Source organism: Neolamprologus brichardi, chromosome 4 (assembly GCF_056152115.1).
Source record: "Neolamprologus brichardi isolate AB-2024 chromosome 4, ASM5615211v1, whole genome shotgun sequence".
Classification (NCBI taxonomy): Eukaryota; Metazoa; Chordata; class Actinopteri; order Cichliformes; family Cichlidae; genus Neolamprologus; species Neolamprologus brichardi.
In genome coordinates this window covers 8785816-8810833 of record NC_142107.1, presented here as the reverse complement: position 1 = coordinate 8810833, position 25018 = coordinate 8785816, and the positions used below count along the sequence as shown (strand labels likewise).

Sequence of the window (25018 nt, the reverse complement as noted above, 5' to 3'; positions counted from 1 at the left end):
AGGCGAGGAAAAAATAGGAAGAAATCCACGTAGCCTGTCTTGCATCGTAATAGTACATTCGTACGCTGTTCTCAATGTGTCCGTTTGATTAAAGAAAAGCTGTCTTTATTTAAGGAACACGGGCGTTCATAGTGGCGGGGTAAGGTGGAGAAAAAAACCCAAACTGGTCCTGTTAGTTGAAAGGAAGAGGACTAAAAATGGAGCTGGAAGACGGAGTTGTGTACCAGGACGACCCGGGGACATCAGCGATGATGTCTGAGCGGGTGTCGGGCCTGGCCAACTCAATTTACCGCGAGTTCGAGAGGCTTATCGGTAAATACGACGAGGACGTGGTGAAAGAGCTGATGCCGCTTGTGGTGGCCGTGCTGGAGAACCTGGACTCCGTGTTCGCGGAGAACCAGGAGCACGAAGTGGAGCTGGAGCTGCTGAAGGAGGACAACGAGCAGCTCATCACCCAGTACGAGCGGGAGAAAGCGCTGAGGAAACACGCAGAGGAGGTGAGCTGAATGGATCTAAGAGAGGGAGGAGGAAAATATCAACATTCAGCATCCTTTTTTTTTCTTAAAGGAGGGTAATGAAGCCTGCCTCAGGTGCTTTCTCCTCCCAGCATCCCTGAGCGATGAATTAACCTATACACGTGGCCTGGCAGCATCCATGGTGTTCAGTGGGGATGTAAACAAGGCAGAGTCATGCTAACGGCTCACTGAAATGGCCCTGTCTCCTTGTTGGCTCTGTTTTCTAGCGGGATGATCTGTCATATAACTGTGTATATCTATGAAACAAGCGCATCAAAGCCACATCCCTGGCAAATGCACATATGATGTCCTATTGCATCAGATAGTGAAGTCAGAAACAGCAGGTGAAGTGACTCAGCGTTTTGGGCTATCACTGTAACTGTAAAATACATATATGACGTTTATAAAACACATCAGTGTGAAGAGGATGGAGCTTGTGGAATAACAGTGAGGCATAAAATGTCACAGAAAATCCCACCAGCTTTAACCAAACTACCCTTAGTGATCACTAAACAACATAATTTCCATCATTCATGCATGTGCAAAGCCAAACATCCTGCACAACAGTGTTACTTCTTTAAGCTCTTATCTTCATATGCAGAAAATACTGTGTGCACAGATAGATGACCACAGTTCAGATATCTAACACCTGGAAAATATCAGAAATATACATTTATATTACTTAAAGGACATTTCCAGTAATTTAGCTATACACGTACTTTTGGGTAAGTTTGGGTAATTTGTAAGAGACAAAAAATAAAGTCTAAATTGACATTACAGTCCTTCCAGACTTAAAAGTTTTTATTTAGAGCTGGAAAACACCTGCAACCTACATTTCCTGTAATGCTCTCAGATCTCATTATTTATAACAGACTCTCACAGCTGGGGAATGTTCACATCTTCCAAAGCTGTCAGGTTATAACACTGTTGTGGTGCAATAATTACTTACTTTGTAGGCCCATGGCTATGAAGACACATGTAGCTTCTAAAGTTTAGGATGCGATATCTGATTGGGTGCACATTGGCAGCAAAAGTGGAGCCTAGACGTGTGTGTATGTGTGTGGATTTCGTGTTTCTGGTAGGGTGTGTGTGTTTGTGTGTGGTCAATCTGCCCTGAGCCCTCAATATGAAAGGTGAAGCGATGTGACTCGGACCTTCTGTCACAGCTGGCCTCTGTGGCTCAGGGGCAGTGGGAAAGCAGCCCGGTATGCTGTGGAACCTCCATCCAGTCGTTGATGCTGCACCTTGGTCGCAGCAGCTACAAACACTCATATACACAGTGACAATACTGCTGTATCCTGCATTGTTTTCCAGTATAATGTGTTTTAAATAGACACAGAAACAATAAGCCGGTTTCCTGGGTAGGACTCTTTATCTAAAGCCCCGAGGAGGAGTGAGCAGGGGTACGCTGAGCCTCCTGGGAAGGCACGGTGTTACTTCCAGGTCATGTGATCCTTTGTGAGAAGAGGGGAACATCCTTCAGCTTTCATTTCTACTTTTCTTTTGTTTTTGTCTTGGGTTTCAGTGTCAACAGACTGACCTCCTTCCCACCCATTTTATTAGACCGATGAAGGGTGGGACATTTCTGTTTTTGGAAGTCGTTTTTAATGACACCTTTTACCCACTCCTTCATTGTTTCATAACAGGTAAAAAAGGATAGCAGCACATTCCTGTCTGCTGTGATGTGTTTGCGAGCCTGTTTCCATTAAACTCTGATTTAAATTGAAGATAATCTTGAAAAATGAAGCAGAATGAAGCAGACGGCTGTGAGAATATCTTTAACTTTAATTACATCTAAGGCAGCAGTTCAGCCTGCTAAAACTTATTTGCATCATCTTTAAATTTCTTGGGTGCGTCTGATCTGCACTGTTGATGTTGTTTGCTGCGGGAATACTTTCTATCATATCTTTACAAAGAGGAAATTGCTGTTTTAATTGTCTCACATATAGTTACTGCTTTATCTTAGGTCCAGCGTGACTGATTATTTCTATTATTACTTATTAGTTACTAGCTAATTTCCTTCTGCCATCCCTGGGCAGTATTAACTAAACTAAATTTATTGGTTGTTTCTGGAGTTCTGGTGTTGATGTAATGTAAAGACTGGACAATAATACAGAGTAAACCCTGACAATGAAATTAATGCCTTTTGAGCAAGCACTTGGCGACAGTGGGAAGGAAAAAAGTCCTTTTTACAGGAATAATCCTGGAAGAAACAGGCCTTCTATGGTACTACTGTACTGCTAATATGGAAGACTGAGAACATCAGCAAATGTTCATGCTTGAAACTTTTCATGATTCCTCATATTTCTACCACTTTCTTTTATTTTTTTAAAATTTACTAGTAGATTTCCAGTTTAAGATCCATTGTAATTACCTTAAATTTCACTTCTATGTAATTCATACCATCAAAAACACAGTAGCGACTCCCTTAAAACCACGGCAAGCAGGCTGCTACTGATGAAAAAGAGTGTCATTTGGGTCGATCACTGAGTATAAACTAAATTAGAGATTTATGTCTTTGCAAGGAAGTTTCCTGCATCTGCTTGTACATCAAAGTAGGGTAAGATTCCTGTGCCCACAGGAAGGAAGGGAGCCACGTCAGGGCCTTGGCTTGCTAAGCTGGACAGGATGTGGACGTTGATACACACACATAAACAAAAGTACATTTTCAGAGGCCGGCCTATAAGGGGACTGGGAGGAAGCGGCACTGCAGATCAGACTGATAATCTGTCACAGTCGTGGGACCATTAATACTTTTAGGGATCCAGAGATATGTGCTTCATTTTCAGAGGCCACAGTTATATTTGTACGCATCACATCAGTTTTCCTAAATGTTAATACTGTAAAACAACTAAATTGTATTTATAATAGAGTTTTTATTCTAAATACAGTGACCAAATTACTATTTCAAACATTCATTTTGCAGTGGGGCAGAATTCATCATTTGGTTTCATTACTGTCATGTAAAAATAGAACGCCCAAATTTAGGAACGGCGTCTTTTTTTTTTCTTATTGCAAAAAAAGCATCAAACAAGATCAGACTGCTGACAAACCAGCTTTCTTATGTTTTGCATTAAGTGTCAGTGAGTCCAACAAAACTGTGTTTGTGTGTGTGTGTGTGTGTGTAGAAGTTCATAGAATTTGAAGACACTCATGAGCAGGAGAAGAAGGACCTGCAGAGCCATGTGGACCGGATGGAGTCCCACTCCCGCCAACTGGAGCTCAAAATCAAGAACTATGCAGACCAGAGTGAGCAAAAACACACACATTCATGCACATGCGCTTATATTATTGTGTACGTGCTTTCAAAAAAAATCTTCCATGTCTATCAGCATCCATGCGCTGAGATGAAATCTCATCGCTATTATAAATAATTCTGTCTGTTTCAGTTCCTGCAGTTAGTCTATTTTTCACTCCCTTACTATCTTCTTCCTCTCATGGCTTGCTATGTATGCACACATTAACTATGCAGACTCTCACGCTCTCTTTCTTCATCTTTGCGGGGGTAACAGTAATGGGATTAAAGGATTTCTGTTATTCCCATCCTCCTAATGCGGCAGTACATTACCCGCCCATCTTATGGGTGGATTAAGCGGTAGAGGGGAAGCGATTGGTTCATACATTCTGTCTTGTCAGAAAAAAAGAGGGGATTCACACAATGACTGGTCCAGTATCTGGTGACTAAGCAGCTGGCTGGTTAAAGCAAATCATTCATTCACACAAAGCTGCGAGTGGGAAGAAAACAGGAATTTCTTTCCAAATCTGACTTACAGCAGAAGCTTTAACAAGGCAAACATAAGTATCCCAGTGGCTGGTGTGATGTGGAAAATCAAAAGTGAATTATTTATCGGTTATTGCTTTGCTGTGTTTGCGGTTTGAGAGAATGATTCCTGCTCAGTAGGTTCAGCTAATTTGCTGCCACTCCCAGTGAATGGTAAATCATTCATTCATTAAGGCGCTTTAAATCCGAGTCCACTGAGTTAAACGGCCGCAGTTGCAGCAAGAAGTTAGGCAACAGCAGTATAGCTTAGATAATGTTAGTGCTTTAGTTTCACTGGCTTGACACGGAAAAGATCAATAATTAAGAGATTGGAGCTGAGTTTGGGGAATTCAGATTTAATTGAATAATAAAGCATCCAGCAGAGTAACAACCTGATGAGGAAGTTTTAAACAAGTCATGCTTTATGCTAAAAAAAAAGATTTTTATCACTAAGAAGAATGTGCTTGGTATAAACTGAATGTATACCAATCAAGTTAATTTAATCAGACCAGAGTTGTTAAATTTAACCTTTTAAATTGTTCTTATGTAACAAAATTAAGTTAAAATCAGCATTTCGGCCAAAACGTTTTTTGAGTGTAGAGCTTCACAGTGGATGATGCTGTTTGCTTTTTAACATGTAACTATTCATTTGGTATGCATTTCAGGATTTTAGGCTAAATGACTCATAAATCCAGTCAGGCTTATGACATTCAGCTTCTTCTCCACCCAGTGATTACTTTATAAAACAACACACACACACACACACACACACTCATCACGGATTGCGAGAAGCTTCAGCTGTCCCCCTGCACAGCTTTTCTTTCTTCATTTTATTACTGGGATCTAGGAATGTGATGACTCATGACTGCAGAATAAAATTGCTCGATAGTGTCAAAGTACACTCTGGCAAGGCATCGTTGCACAACACACAGAAGCTTTAGCTGTTGTAATTGATAGTATCCGATAGCTATAAACCCGTCTGTTGCAGCAGCTCGCTGCGTGGCTTAGGCTAAACCTGATGTGCTAATAAGGGATTAGATGTTTTTGTCACTTCGTAAGGCGCCCAGTGCTGAAAACTATTTGGGTGCGATTACCCCCCCCAGCCCCTGCCCCTCTATACTGCATGGCAGAGAAAAACTGCGCCTTTTTACGTACAACTGTCATACACATGCAAAAACCTAATAATCACAGAGAAGGATTACAGTAATGTGACAGTGAGGTTCTGAAGTATTTAACAAGTGATTTAAAGTCTATAAGCTGGTCGTAAAGTAGCTGAGACTGATCAGGGCCTTCCTTTGTTTCAGTTGGCAGGTTAGAAGAACGAGAGCTGGACCTGAAAAAGGAATACAACTCCCTCCATCAGCGGCACACAGAGGTAGGTTAGAGAGAAAGGGAGGAGCGGAGCGTAACCCTGAATAGTGGTCATGACTAACTAGCTCCCTTTTGGGTGTTTTTGCTTTGAATTCTGCAGATGATCCATAATTACATGGAGCACGTGGAGAGGATCAAAATGCAACAGATCAGCGAGACCTCCGAGTCGAGCGCAGTCGGCCGAGTCAGGTGAGAGCGCATAAGTTTGTTTGCCACGCCACTTTCATATCACACGTCATCGACAGGTAGCGTTTGTGGTCTGTTCTCCAATAAAAAGAGACGTTTTATAACTTTTTTTTTTAATCTCCCAAGGAGAGAGCGACCTCTTTCTTTGGGAATCTTCCCATCATCTGGCGGAGCATCTCTGCTCATCCCAGATTCTCAGGCCAGAGCAGAGACACTGGGCACAGATAGCTGGAGGTTCACTGACTCATCGCAGCCTCGCTCCAACACAAGTCTCAAGGTGGGTGTGTGGGTCGTACCCACCCTGTGATCTATCCTTAGAGAATAAACCTGTGTCTGGTTCAGGCCACGTTATGTCAGCCAGAAAACCGATGTGTAGAAGACACATTCATGCCTCGTCTATGAAATCTGGATGTAAAAACCCAACATATCCAAAATTCTGCTTCTTAAAGCATCTTTTCCATAAATAAGCTGAATGCTGTGGTCCAGATCATGTTAAATAAAAGAAAAGCAAGTGAAATGAAAAATCTTAAATAATGACATCACTTGATTCAAATTGAAAATTAATAATTGATTATTTAATTAGTGCTTTAGCTGTATTATTAAGAAAACACTGGCATTATGGAGAATGATATGATCGCTCTAATTGGATTTCCTGTTTCTGGTGGTTTTGCCAGAGGTCGAAAATAGAAGATAGAATAGAGTTTTTAAGCTTCGAGTCCATTTATAAATAGAGAGCCTTTGATAAGGCTCGGGTGTGCTTATGTGTTTTTTATGCAGGCATCTAACAAGGCGCCCTCTGTTTCTAGACTCTTCTTTAGCCATTGATGAATATGCAGACTTCCTCTGGTGTAGGAATCAGAGGAGATCATTAAATGTGTCACATGAATATTTATAAACGTTTTCTGCAGGTACAAATAACATATTTTATGTGTTATTTTATTCAGTATTTACAGTTCATTTAATTTGTGTTTAAGTGGGGAAACAAAAATATTTTTTTTATATACACCCACAATATAATGGTGTTGATGCTCCTTAATATCGTCTTCCAGCTTTGATTAAAGTCACTTGGGTACTTGATGGGCATGTCAGCGGTGATTGTATCTGTGGCAGTCAGAACCTGCAGGGTGACAATGTTATTACATTGCACTGCTGCGTTTTTGTTAAAACTGGGACACCAGCTCTGCGGCGCAGTGCATTCTGGGAATGATGCCGCTGTATGGCGTGCAGCCAGTCACTGAGAGAGGGAGGAAAAAAGAGGCTGGCTGGATTGTGATGGGGCCTTACGTAATCAGAGCTACAGGGCGGTTATTGTTAAGCCACGGCCTTTTGAACATGAGTGTCTTTGATATGCAAACATGGCGTCAGAGTTCAGCAGCGATGTCATGTTTATTTATGGGAGCATGTGGTGCTGCAGAGGTGAGCGAAAAGCAAACGACAGGTTAATGACCTGCATGTGCCGGCCATGATCTAATTTCCACATTAGTCATTTAAGTAAAACCATTTCATCTTAGCTCTGAAACTGGCATAATTATGTTTCTGCGTCATTGCATTTTACTTCATTCAAGGGGAGCGCTTAAATAAAATAATTCATATGTAATATTACTGTAATGTAAGTAAGTAATGTAAGTGCTGAAATTATAAAATACAAAAATTGAAAAAAATTGAATCAATATAAATATATTTTTGTACTTTTCATAACTAAGCAATTGTTTTACTATTACTATTTCTGACTTCCTGCACAAATAGTTTTAGCTTTGCAACATGTCATTAATCAAAACCTATTTTGATTCTATACAAAAGTACGGTGGCCCTGAGAGGTCAAATGCACTGCACTTCAAGAACTTTAACACTGAAAATGACAAAAGCACACATAACACAACGGAAGAACAAAAGCTCACAAAAGTGACAAGCTAACAGTTAGCGGTTAATAGTCAACATGTATCTGCAGCATTATAAGAATCACGCAATTACGTTATTGTGTCACCAGAAACACTTCAGTTTTGTTTCATTTAACTTCTGTTGTGTTTTGTGTCCTTCTGCAACATTTTTTCTATTGGACGATATTTGCTTAAGTGCGTTTGACCTCTCAGGGCCACCGTAGGAAAGAGATTTACAAAACAATAAACCCTGATTCGACTTGACTAAAGACTCATCTGTTGCTTGTTGATGATCTATAAACTATAAACACACATGCACTCACGCACACACATGCTTACTTGTATGTATGAACTGTCCCATTCACTTCACAGACATGCACACTATGAGGTGTTTGCATTTCTGTTGAACTGCTTCTGCACTTGTGAGCTGCATTCTTACTCTTCCCCCTCCCCCAAGCAGTTGGACTATGGTGACCCCCCAAAGGAAAGGGAGGGTAAGAGTGCGCAGGACTCTACTTGGGGGAATTCACTGGCAGACGACTGCAAGGTAGTTGGATGAGTGGCGGCTGGTACGAGCAGCAGCGCTCCTGCACTGGCCGTGCGCAGCACAGTTTATGTTTGCGTGTGTGTGGGCTTCTGTAGTTTGCTCCACTATGCTGTTTCATCTTTTCAAACACGTCGCTTTGTGCATTTGTAGATTCTCACGTCACAGACCAGCTGTGCTATATGCAACCATGTCTGAAGGCCTCATTGGGATCTTTCAAAATAAAAGTGCACATATGGAGCTGGTTAATTATTAATGTGCAAAAGTCAATAGCAGCTTGGTTGCATCTGGCCTCCAGTTTTTTTTTTTGATTTTGGGTAAAATGCATGAGTTGTATATATTTGACTTTATTTTTCCTGTATTTATGTAGCTCTTCAAACATTACTAATCACTCATTTTACGTAACGTACATTTCATCTGTCACTTACTGCTGTAGTTATGTATTATTAGTTTTCGGATTTTCGGTGGATTTGTGTAGTTTACTAGAGTTTAGAGCAGTAGCTCTTGTTGTTGTCCTTATTTATGTTCAGTAAATGTTGTTTGAAGCCTTCTGCAGTCTGTGTCGTGTTTTTTGGACGTTGTGTTTGCGTGCCACTTTCTGTGTTGCTCATATTGTCTCTTTCCATCCAGCCAGAAAGCTCTCCTCAGTCCATTCGCAACGTTTAGTGTTTCCAGTATATTTCATTTATATGTGAATATCTGTGTTTTGTTGAGCTCCAATTTCACTAATATAATCTCATATAGGATAGTGTGTCAGATCTTTGTGGTGTAAGTGTGATTTTTTTCTTTCATCTTATAAGAAGTTGGTAAAAAAAAAGCTCGGTAGTTGAGGATTTTTACTTTGTGAAAAGTGCCCTCTACATAATGTAAGAGCGGAGAGAAATTGGACTCTTGCTGCTTCTGTGTCTGTGTCAGCTTTATCTTTGGTTTATTTACTTTCTATTTTGGTACAGCTCCAGTTAAAGCATCGCTTTGTTGTTGTAAATGAATCACTTTTCATTACAGGATGAGCTATCAGACTTCACCGGCTCCAAGTCGGCCACACCGATGTCAACCACTGCCTCGGACATGGAGAGGGAAGATGGGAACAGTAAGAGCACAGAGGTGCAAGCTGCTCCGGGGACCAGAACCATATCAGTAGGTAGGGTCACATATTCTAATACTCTTATGTACAGGTTTACAAAACAACACCACAAAAACATTATGTTTACTTGCATATCCTTCCTTCTGATCTATATCATCTATGCTTGTGTGTTTTGCAGGTCAGCCTGAAAATGAGGACAGCTCAGATGTGAAGGACATCATTGAATCCACCCCTGAGCTGGACATGGATCTCATTGGGTACAGACCCTGCAGGTAATACAAAGAGGACCTTTTGGGGGTGTTTTTCTTTTTTAAATGAAAGATCCATCAGGCAAAAAACATGACTTCCTATTGTTCTTTCTTTTGTCAGCACTCCTACTAAAGGCATTGAAAACATGGCATTTGACCGCAATACAGACTCCCTGTTTGAGGAGCTGTCCTCTGCAGGCACCGGGCTCATCGGGGACGTGGACGAAGGAGCTGATCTTTTAGGTGAGTGAAAACTTTACAAAAAAGTGACTGAAAAAACGTGGATTGGTTAGTCCGAGAGTATTATGTAGAAAAGGTCACATAAAAGCTACATTTTTGATGTTTTTCAGTTTAAAGCACACAGATGTTTGACAGATAAACTATGTAAAGGTGTACATTTCAGTTTCAGTGTCAGATATGTAAAGAAAAAATACTGAAATCTTAAAAGCCAGAGGTGAAATACATGCTGAATGATTCTGTAAGAAGCCTGAATACTTCTTTATAATCACTGCTTATTTTCTTTCTAAAAGGTCGTAAAGGTGATTTGCTGAATTCCCACTTCGATACTTTACTAGCAGATGTTGTTCTACTTTCTTTAAATTCATTGTAACTTCAACACCAGCTGCTTTCTGCGACGCTACACCGCTTGCTTTGGTCCAGCTGTTGTACAAAGTGTTAGCCATCTACCCATGTTAACATCACCTCTCTCTCTCCCGTGTCTCATTCTCTGGCTTTTGTCCATAATCCAAGTGGAGTACTCTGGTGTGTATGACCTCCAACCTTTCCTTAGCTAAACATTTTTCTGTAAAGTTCCTTTGACCTTTACCCATTACTCATTCTTTCCACATCCACCATTGTTAAAGGTTCTTCTTCATTGCGTCTTATATTAGGGTACATTAATATATTTTCGTCTGCCTACTACTTCAAAAAGATTTTGGTGCATGAATGATGGAGTGTAGTGCTTCCTTTTTTGGCCTAATTGATCTTTATACAGATTTTGTTTTTTCATTTATTTTTTTGCTCTTGTACTTTTCTTCTCTTGAGTGCCGAAAATTTCAAATGTATGTTATCTTTAGAGATTTTACAGCATCTCTTCCTTTTTGCTTGTGGAGTCAGCAGCTACACATTCAGCTCTGGCTCCTTCATCATTTTGGTCATTTCACTGTCTCAAACTATATCCGCATTTCTCTCTCTCTCTCTCTCTTCCCTACTCTTTTTCCGCCTGGCTTGGATTGCATGGTATTCTCAGACCTTAGTTTGATTGGTAAGACCTCACCCACTCTTTCCATTCTTCTCATGTCTGTCATGTGACATGTTGTGCTGTGGGTTTGTGCGTTGCGGTAGTTTCATGTGCTGTGAGACCTACAGTAACAAATATCTCACTAGGAGATATTTCATGTCCAACGTCATGCCTGGTTGGATTTATTCTTAGTGTGAATAGTGTACTTCTTTATATGTAGTGTTAAAGTAGTGACAGATCCAGTTTGTGTTCAATTCAGATTTGTTAAGTGATAAATTTATAATGTTGTTCTTTAATTCTGTTCAGGAATGGGCCGGGAAGTTGAAAATCTAATTATGGAGAATTCACAACTGCTTGAGACTAAGTAAGTAGAATTTAATATCCACTTCTTCATCCTTTGTAGGGCTGTAATGACTCTCTCTAAATTTGGTTTGGTTTAGTTTTTTAAATGTTTTTGTTTTATTGTTGGAGATTATTAAGAGGAAAAAAGCAATGTTGAAAATATTGCACCCACAAACATCCATTGATTAGTATCTAATAATGTCGTTTAACATATTGATGTATTCTCATAACGTAGAATTAAGCCTTAAAAAATATGTAGGAGTGAGTGCCACTTTTTAGTGGTCACCATGTTCCCCCACCATCTTGAATACAATGGTGGAAATGGACTTCTCTCTTCTGCCTAATCGCTGAGTTGTGTGTGTTGCTAGAGACCAGCCACAAACAAAGCTAAAGGTGAAGGAGAACTCTTAGATGTTCGAGTGCCATGGAGTCAGATTTTTAATTCATGTCTGCACATTCACACGAAAGGTACAAAGAGTCATGAACTGAAGTCAGAGCCCTAACACATGAAAATGTGCCTGCCTATTTAATTATTACTGTCAGCAGATTAGACTCTCTCTTCTGTAGAAGAGCAGCAGCTGTTTATAAGCTATCATTATGTCAGATAATATTAGGCTTAATAAACACTTCCTTTGATAAACAGTCTGATGACATTTTCACATTGTATGAGAGTTTACTCGCTAGGTGTCCAAGTTCAACATTATTAGATCTTGTTTAAGGAATGTTTCACTAACAGCTGCTAACAGATTTTAACAGCTGCTAACAGAGGCTAACAGCTGCTAACAGAGGCTAACAGCTGCTAACAGAGGCTAACAGCAGAGCTTATTGACAGAAAAGTGAAGGAAATTTAGCTAACAAGGTAACAGTGGACAGCCTACCCAAAATAGCAAAAAGGTCCCAGAGTCACTTTGCTATCAGAGTACACTGACGATAGATTAACAGTGGCAAGAGTTTTTGAGGTGACTCAGGCATAACAACATAGAATACCTCTAAGTATTTACCAACACATATCCACTTTTGAATTTCCTAATTTATTGGTAAGTGTTGATCAAATTCAAATATATTTAAAAAAATAATGCCTATTAAAGAGGATTTTTTTTCTTACACAAACAGTAGTAGAAACACGCTGGCAGACATGGCATACAGCCTAGATTTAATGTTTTTGATCTCTCTTGGCTGACTAAAACATGTCTGCCCTACAGTAGGATTATGCACTTCAATTGGGATAATTAAAAAACAGAATTCAGTTGACTGCAACCCACTGACATCTATGGGGTGAAATTTTACACACTGTACCTTTAAGAACTGTTTTTTGATTTTTGGATCACTGTATCCTGATTGGACATGCAGCACTATATTACTGACGTTTGAAATTCATGATTTCAGTGTAAGTTTTAGAATCACTGAACTCCTGTTCCTTTGTTTAAGCTGCCTTTTGTCGTGAAAACAGAGATTAAAAAACAAACGTACTAAAATGTCGTTCCAGGAACGCCTTGAATGTGGTGAATAAAGACTTGATTCAGAAAGTCGACGAACTGACAAGTGAGAAGGAGATGTTGGAGGGAGATCTGGAGGCTTTGCTGCAGGCAAAATCCAAGCTGGAGGAAAAGAACAAAGAGCTGGAGGAGGAACTCAAAAAGTAAGAGCTATGAGAGGAATCTGTGATGTTTAGTTTCTGTCTTTAGTCACAAGGACAATGAAGCACGCTGCTGCAGGTAATTCACTGTCGGTCGCAAAGTATAAATCCTCGCTGACACACTTTACTACTGTGCTATTGGAGCTAAGTAGCAGGAGTCTCTGCTTGGCGAGTGCCTAATGGTATCTCTCCAAATAGAAACTCTGGCTACGCCCATTTCCTATAGACATTTGTGTAAAAACGTATATTTTCCAGAGTACGCCTGGAGATGGAGGAAGCAAAACATAAAGCTAACGAAGAAGAAGAGGTGAGTCCTGTATCCTGTGTCTGTTGTGTGGCTCATTTATTTGGTAGAATTCATGCATTTCTGTGTGGTCATGTTTGGGTTTAATTGTGTGCCGGTACAGAGTGATTTACCTACGGCTCAGAAGAAGCGTTTCACCAGAGTGGAGATGGCCCGAGTGCTGATGGAGAGGAACCAGTACAAAGAGCGACTTATGGAGCTGCAGGAAGCTGTGCGGTGGACTGAGATGATCAGGTGATGAAGCAATGAGTGGTGGACGGATGGAGCAAAGTGCATTTGATGTTTTGTTAGGGTTATAACTTTGTGTTATACATCTAAAAAAAATCAACATATCCGAACACATAAACTAAAGATTGTTAAAGATTGTCATCTTCTCTTCTTTAGGGCTTCAAGGGAAAATCCAACTATCTCAGAAAAAAAGAAATCCAGCATCTGGCAGTTGTGAGTCTTTTCGGATTTACTGCATTATTTATTTTTGTCTTTTAGTTTTGATAGGGCTGCCACGTTGCCTTCCAAGTTGAATCCTGACTTTTTTTGTCATTCAAATATTCAAATACATCTTTTTTCTTATCTTTTCCGGGATGTGCCATTGAATTGGCAGCATTAGGTAAAGATGATTTGACAGACCTCCCCACTAAACCTCTCTCCTACCCTACCCCCGTTTAACACAGAAGTGCTCCTCCATTCTGAAAGGATCCAACTTTGATGTGTCTTTATCCATAATCTCAGTGCAGTGCATCAGTTGTTGTTATCACAAACTGCTCAGACGTTACTCTCCTTTTGCCCCCGGGCTTTCCTGTCTCCTGCCTGCTGTGTGCCTTTTGATGTTTTCCTTACTCTGTCTGCTCATAGCGAGCAAAGGGAAACTACATATACGAGTATATGTACATGTTGTGTTGCTTATGTCTACCACGTCAGACTGCACATGCAAGTCAGTAGATTTGATTTCTATTATTGAGGAATTTTAATATCTAAACTGCCTTTCTTAGCCTTGGTAAGCTCACCTCTGTAGCAGTTTCTGCAAAGGCATTTGGAGAAAATGACTTTTTGTTTTCTGAGTTTTTAATTTTGACATATTCTCAAAAACCAGAAAGAAAAATCAAAAAGCAGTACGATATCTTTCTGCAGTAATAAAACAGGCTTTAAGCATGTATCAAACTTTGTCTTATATATTGTAAAAATTCACACTCACTGGTCACTTTATTAGGTATACCCTACTAGTATCGATTTGGACCTCTTTTTGCCTTCAGATCCAACAAGATTGTGTCAATGCTTCAGCAGCCTGAAGCATTGATACAAGGCAGGATGGCTTTGTGCTTTCATGGTGTTTAGCCAAATTTTGACCCTACTATCTAAATATAGCAGCACAGCTCGAGACATCAGACCAGGCAACTTTTTTCCAGTATTTCATTGTCCAGTTTTGTTGAGCCTTTCCTGTTTTTCACTGACAGAGGTGGTACCCGATGTGGTTTCTGCTGCTGCTGTTGTTGCCTATCTGCTTCAAGGTTGAACATCTTGTGTATTCACAGATGCTCTTCTGCATACCTTGGTTATAATGAGTTGTTATTTGAGTTCACCATAGAAATGGTTGTTGGGAAAATTTCAGTAGATCAGCAGTTTCTCAACAACCACAACAGCCACATTCACAGTCACTTGAAATACTTTCTTCTGCATTCTGATGCTCAGTTTGAAGTTCAGCGGGTCATCTTGACCACATCTACATGCCTAAATGCACAGACCTGCTGCGATGTGATTGGCTGATTAGATGGTTTTGTTTACAAGCAGTTGAACAGGCATGCCTTATAAAGTAGCTGGTGAGTGTATATTAGTTAAAGTTTTAGTTAGATATAATAGGGGAGTGCTTAGCTCTACTATGACTCCTAGCATGCTTTATGTCACTGTACAGTAAATGTTGGTGGTAGTTCCTTGATTGTCTGGTTTGTTGGTGACACCCCTGCCTTGCTCTTTCCCTGCGCTCCTGTCGGCTCTGTTTCCCTCTTGGCTTTCTGTAACTTCGCCACGTGCAGCTTCAGCAGACTGTTTAGCTCCTCCTCCAGTGCCCCTGCCGTAAAGTTTGAATCCCAGTCCAATACGAAGTACAGCACTCCGGGCAGCACGGTGAAGAGGAGCAGCACTTTCTCCCAGTTCCCCACGGAGAAGTCCAAGACATTTGACTTCCTCAATGAAGAGTAAGTAATGAGGACGTGTGACTTTGAGTTCTGTGGATTTTACCAAGTTGGAAATTCATTAATGCACCTGTCTATAAAATGTATTATCAGCTGATGGCTTTGTGTCTCTCGTGGTTCTCCCTTTAGTAAGGAACAGTGCAGTTCTCCATCACGTAAAGAGCAGAAGAGAAGCCAGTACAGACAGGTCAAGGCTCACGTGCAGAAGGAGGACGGACGAGTCACTGCGCATGGCTGGAGCCTGCCCAGCAAATACAAGGTGGGAAATGAAAAAATTGCTTTGCATTAGGTCAGAGATGCGATCGGCACTTTTTATTTTGCTTTGTTCGCTTTAGAAGAAGAAATCGTTTAGTTTAAATGGCCAGCATATCCTGTGCAGCATAATAAGGTGTATCCTTTGTCTGTTCCAGCCCTGTGTTCATGTTCACCTGAGAAAATTTAAAAGTAGTGGTTTTAAAAGTCTTAAAATAAACTTTATTTACAATATTTAAGTTTTGACTGTTCTACCATCACAGGTAGCAAATGGTGGACAAGTGGAAAACAAAATGAACTTACCTGTGCCGGTTTACTTGAGACCTCTGGACCAGAAAGATGCTTCTATGAAGGTGCTTAAATGAATGAATAGACAACTCTTAGCATACATGCAGGATATTGTTGTTATATTTTAACATTTTGATGTTTCTAACAAGCTCTTTCTGTCCCACAGCTGTGGTGCGCTGCTGGGGTCAACCTGTCCGGGGGTCGGGCATTTTCCTCATCAGAGCTTTCTAAGCAGACAAAGGGTTCTCAGAGCAGCTTGGATCAGCTTGAGCAGGAGAGTAAGGTGAGTAGTTTAAGGAAGGAAGAAGCTCTTTGGAGGCAGTTGTGACTTCTGATAGTTCTTTATGTTTTATGCTTTGAGTCAATTCGCTAATGTGTTATGTTGCTGTAAGGATCGGGAAAAAGGGGAGAAAGAGAAGGAGCTGATTGTTCAGGACGAGATGTCCAGTCGTGTGTGGGTGTGCACTAGCACCCACTCCTCCACCAAGGTTATGGTTCTGGATGCCACTCAGCCCTCTGACCTGCTCGACAGCTTCTATGCCTGCAACACTCACATTGTCTGCATCGCCAGTGTGCCAGGTAGGTCCAGTGGTCACACTTTGTGTTTATTGGGGTAAAAATAATTTTTCTTACTGGGTCATTTGTGGTGTTTTTTCAGGTGTGTTGGAAACTGATTATCCAGCGGGTGAAGCTGTACCCCAAGACCTGGAGTCCAGCCAAGGGGATGCAGCATCACTGGCTGGCAGCGTGGCCAGTGTAGGCTCAGCAGGCAGCGATAGCGCCTCGGCAGCTGAGGGCACCACTGCCATTCCCCAGACAGCTAGTGCAGGTGTTGCCGACCAGCCGGCTGAGCACAGCGCCACCTCAGCCTCAGGTAGTTTTCTACTACCTGAGTACATACTGTACTACTAGATAGAGTACAGTATGTGTGGTTTGACAGCTGTGCTGTGCTGTGATCCACAGCTCCCACTGTTGAGTTGTCCAGAGAGACCAGTCCAGCAGAAGATGGGGTTCCCACAGCGGAAGAGGCAACAGAAGCAACGGAGGCTAATGCTGGCGTGGGCGAAGAAGGAGAGGAAGATCAGGGGGCTGACCAAAACCAGCCAGGAATCTACACGGAGCACGTGTTCACCGACCCACTTGGGGTGGAACCCACTGACTCCTTAGTTGCTGAATCACAGAGGTGAGAGTGAATATTGGTAGATGCTTTAGTCAATTCTTAAGATTTTTAAGGCATATATGACATTTGCAAATTTAAAATCTTGACACCCTAGAAGAATTATGTCCAGACATTAATTTACAGACCTTTAAAATGAAACAGCCTAAACTTGCTGTTGCAAAATAAAAGCACTGGTATTTTTAGCTTACAGAGGAAACCATAAGAGCAGCTGTGGAAACTCGGCTGCACGTGTTTACTCCATGTTTTCTTAATGAACGGTGTATTTGAAGGACTGTTTTCCATTATCCAGGGGATCCAGACAGGATGGGGTGACTTCTCTGGCAGAAGACTCGGACCCATCAGAGATTGAGGTCCTGAGGATGAGCAGTGCACTTCCCACCATGTGGCTCGGTGCTCAGAATGGGTGGTAAGTGAGGCAGCAGCCACTAGAGGGAGCTATTAGTTGAGGGGAAAAAGGAGGAAAAATTGATGGAGCAAATTTGCTTTTGGTTATCATGCTGATTTTGGTGTTTATTTATTTATCAGCGGCTGTGTTTTTGTCATCGTGTTTAATCATTCGGATACACTTTCATGTCTTTATTTAGTTGATAATCAGGAGTTTTCCTCTGCTCGACTTTCCTGTCTTTAGTCTGTACGTCCACTCGTCTGTGGCTCGGTGGAGGAAATGTCTTCATGCCATCAAACTGAAAGACTCGATTCTCAGCATAGTGTGAGTAAAAAGTTGGTTGTGTTTTTATTTAAGGACTTGCACACACATAACAAATGAACATTTAAAAATAGACTAATAAACATATTTTTAAAAGTGTCTTCATAACCTGTTGCAGGCATGTTAAAGGGAGGGTCCTGGTAGCACTGGCTGATGGGACATTAGCAATTTTCCACAGAGGCATTGGTAAGTCTGTAACTTAGACTGCTTGCAGTCGGTCTCCGACAGCAAAAAGTCCGGTTCATCACCAGCCAACCGGTGATTTTTGCTAGTCACAGGGTGGTTGCCGTCTTATTTTCACTGTAGTGTGACTGAGCCACGACTAATTTTATGCCACAAATTGCCAAAGTCTTCTTGTTTCTTCCAAGCAGACGGACAGTGGGATCTAACCAACTACCATCTGCTGGATCTGGGCCGGCCCCACCACTCTATCCGCTGTATGACCGTAGTCCACGATAAGGTTTGGTGCGGCTACAGAAATAAGATCTACGTCATCCAGCCAAAGGCCATGAGGATAGAGGTACAGCTGTCATTGAAAGTTAATAAACCATATGTTGCGCCTCTGTCAGTGCGCCCCAGGGTGGCTGTGGCTACAATGTAGCTTGCCATCACCAGTGTGTGAATGGGTGGATGACTGGTTGTGTAAAGCGCTATACAAATACAGGCTATTCACCATTTTACCATTTGCGCAAGTTATTTTTCTGTTCCAGTCAACTTCAACCAATTAAACCTTACTGTTGTCATGGGAACATCCCAATTTACTTCTAACATTACGCAATTGCAATCTATCGCGCCCTTGCAGAAATCCTTTGACGCTCATCCTCGGAAGGAGAGCCAGGTACGGCAGCTGGCCTGGGTTGGAGACGGCATCTGGGTGTCCATCCGTCTGGATTCAACTCTACGCTTGTTTCACGCCCACACCTACCAGCACCTTCAGGATGTGGACATTGAGCCCTATGTCAGCAAGATGCTGGGTATACAAACTGTTTGTTGGCTAGCAGTTAATCAGCACTTTCATAAATCATCTCAACAGACTTCAGGTTTTATGCTCACTCATTTATAGGAAATAATCCCTAGATAGAGTTGCTGTATGAACGCTAAGGCAACATACATGTAGAATCCAGCGCTTACTTTCTGTACACACACGTAGTAGAGTGATATTTTGAACAGTTTTGGAGGTTGCAACATTTCTTCTTCAGATCTAGGATCGAACATCTTCTGTGTGTGTTGCAGGTACAGGTAAATTGGGTTTCTCATTTGTGAGAATCACCGCTCTTGTCGTATCCTGCAACCGACTGTGGGTGGGTACGGGAAATGGCGTAATCATCTCCATCCCGCTCTCTGAAGGTACAGCACAATCTCACCAACTGCCTGCTTAAATGTCCACGTTTGTTTCATAAAGCAATGCATCATCAAAATGTTCTTTTAGCAGTGTTTATTCACTGAAATCAACTCATTACTGAATTAGGAATAAATACATACTGTTAGCTTTTATGCTCTATTTGCATTGCAGAACATTAGTTTCATCATTTAAAAGTGTCAAAGTCTTTATGATTTAAATATTCTGTGGAAAAACTGAGATGTTGTGAGGTTAAACTGTTTCTTTTTGAGTATTCCTGAGTACAGATATATTCATATTTGGCATATGGTTGAATTGAAGCATGCTATTAGTTACGTAAACGCGCGGCGTGTTCTTAATATCAAATCCCTCACTGCTGCCTCCACCATCTCCTTTTATTCTTCTTTCATATTTCAACTCATCTCCCAGATGGCCATTCTGATGCCTCAGGGACCGTCATTGTGTAGCATCACCTTCTCTCCTAAAATCCATAAATCCTCAGTCTCTTCTTGCTGCGTGTTTGTGCTGTAAAATACAGTGGCATTGCCATGGATACAAGTCTCACATAGCTCACATAGTGCAGTTTGATGGGTTTATGCTTCAAAGCTGGGCTCTCAGTAGATATTGAGGAGTGCTGCTCTCTTTAAATATTAAAACTTTTCCAAGGGTGTACCTGCGTTTCTTGTCACCATCTTCTTTCTTTTATATCAGTGTCTGTGTGTAGGCTGTACAGTTCTCTGTGTTTTTATAATCAGGGTCTGTACTTATGTCTGCTTTAACCTCTAACTTTAGGTTTTACTTAGAGGTCAGAGAATAAAGCGTTCTTCCAGAATTTAGCAGACAGGCTCCTCTGCGCTCTGACTCACTTGATCTATATACAGTTCGACTGCCTGTGTCACAGACTGGTTTCAGACCAGGCCATAACTGCGATAACTGGTTTTTGCAGATAATCCTAGCTTCTTTCTTTTGGCTCCCTGTATGCTCAGACCTGATTTTATTATTTTGATTATCACCTTTAAAGCACATCTGGGTCTGGCCCCACGCTACATAGCAGAAATATGAGCCCTTTGACCTTGGAATAACTGGTGTGAGGATTTATTTAAATCCCTTCTTAAATACACTTCTGCAGACTTCCTTTCTGTGATATTGTATCTACATAGTTTTTCTGGTATTAATTGTTGTAACTACTTTTATCTTTTGGTAGTTTGTTTTGCATTTTTGTTTTTTTGATTGGCGTTTTACCTGTTTCCTAACTTCACCTGTTTTTGTTTGACCTCGTTTGTTTTTCCGTTTTCATTTACCTTCTAAATTTCCTGCTTTTGTTTATCCATGAAAGCACTTTTTTCAAAGAAGCACATAAAGTAGGCAGATGACACTTTACTGTATTCTTCAGCTAACAGAACAACAGGAACAGTGCCAAATCGCCCGGGCAGTGCTGTACGGGTCTACGGTGATGACAGCTCTGTGACAGACTGTGCAATGCCAGGCAGCTTTGTGCCATACTGCTCCATGGCTCACGCCCAACTATGTTTCCACGGACACCGGGATGCTGTCAAGTTTTTTGTGACAGTGCCAGGTAAGAGACAAGTGCAGAGAATCTGTGGGGAAATATTAGGTAATGTTAGCCATCAAAGGAAAATTAGCAGCCATGTTTCCTGGGGAAATTTCTAATTTAGCAAAAGTTAAGATATAAATGATTCACAATTTTAGCTACAGTTAATCAGCTTGTTGATTGAAGACAAAAATGTGAAGTTTTCTATGATTGTAAAGAGAATATGAGTGTGAGTGTTTGTTGAACTAAAGAGCACAGTTGAATCAGTGATTCTGAATTGTAAAACTATCTTTTGTTCTCAGTTTCTTCGTACTTTAAATTAACTGTCACAGGTCAGGCGATGCCACCTCCAGGTGGTGCAGATTCAGGCTCTGATGACCCTGCATCCGAATCCTCTGACACAGCAACTTCTGAGACCAAAACCTACCTGGTCATGAGTGGAGGGGAAGGCTACATTGACTTCAGGATGGGTGGGTGTAACACACTCCATGTACAAGTGTGTATTTATACACAGCAGATGTTTTTATTCTGAAAAGAAACAGCTGTTTACTAGACTTTTTGGAGTAAAAGGCTTGAATGTGTCCCTTCTGGTATGATGTTTGCTTTAGACCTTAATCACACAGGCTTAAAGACTGGTTGGCAAACCTCTGGCAACCTCAAGTCCCCAGGAAAAATGTATAATCTTTGTTAGGCAAGTGGTTGCTGGAGGTTGAAGGCTGTCGCCATGTGAAATTGATCTCAAAGTGGGTACTGAATAAAAAATTTATTTGTGATTGCGATGGTCGCTAGCAGATTGCAGCAGTTACTTAAAGTGCTAAAGCATTAAAACAAAAAGTTTTACGTTTTGAAAAGACAAGTAAACAATAAATTACACTAATCCAGACATGAAGAAAAAATGGCATGAATAATAATTTTCCAATTTAAACTGGGGCACCGTGGAACTCAACAATATTTCTGGAATGATTTAAGAAAGAGTGAACCAGAGATTCAACATGAGCATTGAGAGTAAAGCTGAGTCAAAATTTACCACAAGGTTCCTCATAGAAGATTTAGCAAAAGTGGCCAAGAGTTCCCACTGATTTAGGCAAAAATCTCTTAGAAGTCCTTGTTTATGTGCCTGTTTCCTCTTCATTAAGTTGGAGAAAATTGTCTGCTATTGAATATTTATATATTTGTGTAAGATTTGTATCTTAGAAATAAGTTGTGCTTGAAAAACATATACAGCCAAACGTCACCTGCATAGCAGTAAGAAGAAATGCTCAAGAAGTTCTCAAAATATGTTAAACACAAAGCAAATATTACAGAAACATTAAGGGCCCCAAAACAGAACCTTGTGGTACACCGTAAGCAAGAGAAGTGGAAGAGAACCTGACAGATATGAAGAGAATCACTTCTTTTTACTCTGTAGAAACTGTGATGCAAATTAAAAATGGACAACATTTCCCTTTGAAGTCAAAATTATGCCAGACTGCTTAAACCAACACATTTCAAAAGTTCCAAATGTCTCCGGTTCTGGTTTGTGTTGCACTTTTTACAGTTTCACTGCCACTTGGTGAGTAGTTTGTGGACAACTCAGCTTTTTACATGGAAACTACTGGCAACCATGGTGATCTTTTAGCAATCAAACCAATGACAATGAGATTTTCACTACAGCAGCATACAACTCTTTGTAAACAACTTCACACTAGCAACTTCAAGTAACCTCTAACAGCCAGTCAGCAACTGTTTCTTTCATCCAGCAACCCCCTTTACCTTCGGGTCTCTGACCACTTTCTAGACCTGTACAAGTGTGGCTTTTGCAATTGATTCTACAACTACATCCAGCAACCTTACTCATCATCTTCTCCACAGGTGATGAAGTAGGCGAGTTGGATGGTTTATCCGAATCGACAGCCAGCCTGCAGTCGGCACCTGCCAAGAACGAGCGGAGTCACCTCATCGTCTGGCAGGTCACGACTTCTCACGATTGAAAAACTTCATAGACTCTTGTGTTTATGCCAGGGGTGCCCACCAACCCCTGCATGCCATTCTGGAAGTTTTTAATTTGTTCTTAATACCTGAGTAGTTTACTACTTTGTAAAGAAATCAAAAAGAAAACAAACAAAGAAAAAAAACAATTATTTTTAGTCCATGTTTTGTAAATTTTATTGTTTATGAATCTGAAATAGGTAAAATGAAGTATATGTTAACTTTAAGAATACGTCCAGGCGTTCCCTTCTGCATGTTGAAGAAGCTGGTGCACACACAGGGGAAAGGCTACCTTTTAGCACATCGTATGGGATGGGCAGTTTGATCAGGTAATTGTCTGTTACTTTGTATCTCAAACGTTAAAAAGGCTTTAGTTGTAAACAAAAAAAAGGGTCTTACCTGAAGTTGAAGTCATCTAAATAAAGAGCAGGCGGTTTTGAGTTAAACTGAAGTATATTTTATAGTAATCAGACTCTATAGCACTACATGTGTTAACCAGCACCGACGTCTTTCTTGTGTTGAACATTTTAAGACCTGAGCATCAAAAACCTGCAAGTTAGAAACGTATAAAAAAGTATCGATTCTTGTCACCGGCGATATCAGGCTGATTACTCGACTGTATTGTTTGTTTGGTATTAGAGACATAGCTTGCAGCAAGTGGTGCACATTAAACACACTGTTGCATATTTAAATGTGCTTTTATGCAGGAAAAGCTGTAGGCTACAACATTGTTTGGGAGTTCGAATGTCCCACCAGTTGCAACAGGCTGATGTTTTGTTCTATGAATTATGTCTAAGCACTTTGGGTACTTCAAGGTTTCCTGTGGTTAGAAGAACTAGTTTACTGTAGGTTAGCAGTAGCCTGCGTGAAGAAACCCCTCGTGCCGTAGGTGAGAAAAATCTGCCTGTGCCGCCAGCTCAGTGCTTCCTGTTTGCTTCAGCTCGTCGGCACTTTAAATTGTTAGATGTTAGTCGTTTTGGAGGAAAACTGCTGTGTCCTGTTTGTATGAAGGGAACAAAATGTACAAATATTTTTTAGGAGGATGGTCCCAGTAACCAAAGGATGTACGAAGAAGTATCTCAAAACTATTTAATTTGTAACTCGAATATTTGGGAGCGCGTGCGCGCATATATTCAGGATTTAAGCTCGAATGATGCAAATTTAACTAACAGCAACATTTCTGTGTGGCACCTTGAATCGGACGGCACTAAAGAGAGTCTCTCCTGATTGCTTCATCATTCCATGTTTCATTGTTACACACACAGATTTCAGGCCTATAAGGCACATTTTCTTTATTTTTTTGTTGTTATTTTGGGCATTGTGTGTGTTTTGTATCCATTTGTGAGACACTTTGATTAAGAGATGAGTATTTTGATGATTCGACTGTAACCTGACAGCAGGATGCCAACATTAAGAAGATGTTGTAATTTGTTTTTATATGTGAAGCCTTGGTCTTCAGTCCATTTCAAAACAGTAACTTTATATTGTGTTTTTGCCATTCCAGTATTTATTTCCTTTGCTATCGAGCCTATCTTGGTTCAGAATGTAACTTTCTACACGGGCAGAGTATCATAGGCGGCTATTGTGAACAGAATAGTCTAACGAGTTTACATGATTGTTAATAATGGTTAAATAAAATGGATTAATGTCATTATGTTGGAAATTTTTCACAAACCATGAGATCAAATTGTGCAGAGAAAAACTTTCATTCATGTACTAAGCTATGCATGTTTTTTTAGAGAACACTGCTATATTATCAGCTAAATCTCAGTTTATTGCCACCGTTTTGGGTGGGGTGGATGTCAGTGTATGTATGTGCGTGTTTTGTGTTTAGAGTACACATGTACACTTAGGAGTGTCTGCCAGTGTGTGTTTGATTTTCCAAGTGTGTGGTGTGTGTCTGCTTAGTGTATGTTCATCCTTAAAAACAAAACCCAGAGGCTGGTCCCATTTATTTCTCTGGGCACCATAAATGGTGGTCAATGTTTGCTAAAACAGTATCATAGCCTTATTTTTAACGATCTATTAAACTCAGTTTCATGGATAATGTGCTGGTATTGGTGTCTGTGTTTTTCCCCAGTGGGAGGCATGGTGAAGCCATAGACTGTTTATAAAAAAGCAACATGATGTGACCTGTTGGTTACTGAGGTCCACTGTAAAACCTCAAACTGAGTAATTTCACTGTTTCTGTGATGAAACCAGATGTGTGAGGAGCACATGTGCCTGACAGAGAAACCAAAGGACACTGTACACTCATGAGAGGAGTGATTTTCAATCACAAAATCAGCCTTCCTTAAAAACCCCACATTTTTCAGTCTGATGGGAGCTTTGCGCTCATTGGCAACTTCATGGGTCTAATCAACCAATCACGTTGCAGGAACACATTACAGGATGTTCTGACGTTTAAACTCAGCATAAGAATGAGGAAGAAAGGTGATTT

General features: G+C 40.8%; 1 protein-coding gene across 8 annotated transcripts; it reads left to right on the top strand.

The window, feature by feature from the left end:
• Positions 1 to 24629, top strand: spag9a (sperm associated antigen 9a). Of its 8 annotated transcripts, none has more exons than XM_035907975.2 (31): positions 1 to 497; positions 3644 to 3764; positions 5580 to 5650; positions 5747 to 5835; positions 5959 to 6109; positions 8170 to 8256; positions 9259 to 9394; positions 9516 to 9609; positions 9707 to 9828; positions 10835 to 10849; positions 11132 to 11189; positions 12654 to 12806; positions 13059 to 13110; positions 13211 to 13341; positions 13492 to 13548; positions 15135 to 15296; positions 15423 to 15552; positions 15809 to 15898; positions 16000 to 16116; positions 16226 to 16412; positions 16492 to 16707; positions 16797 to 17016; positions 17303 to 17419; positions 17642 to 17722; positions 17838 to 17905; positions 18091 to 18239; positions 18522 to 18693; positions 18953 to 19066; positions 20452 to 20634; positions 20943 to 21080; positions 22462 to 24629. In XM_035907975.2, exons 1-31 carry the CDS (start codon positions 198 to 200, stop codon positions 22578 to 22580), a joined length of 3900 nt encoding a protein of 1299 aa, XP_035763868.2. In that variant the 5' UTR covers positions 1 to 197; the 3' UTR covers positions 22581 to 24629. The 8 variants fall into 8 exon arrangements, with proteins under 8 accessions (XP_035763868.2, XP_006791658.2, XP_087695878.1 ...); XM_006791595.2 differs by having other exon boundaries at positions 18088 to 18239; XM_087839752.1 differs by having other exon boundaries at positions 8167 to 8256.
• Positions 24630 to 25018: the final 389 nt, after the last annotated feature.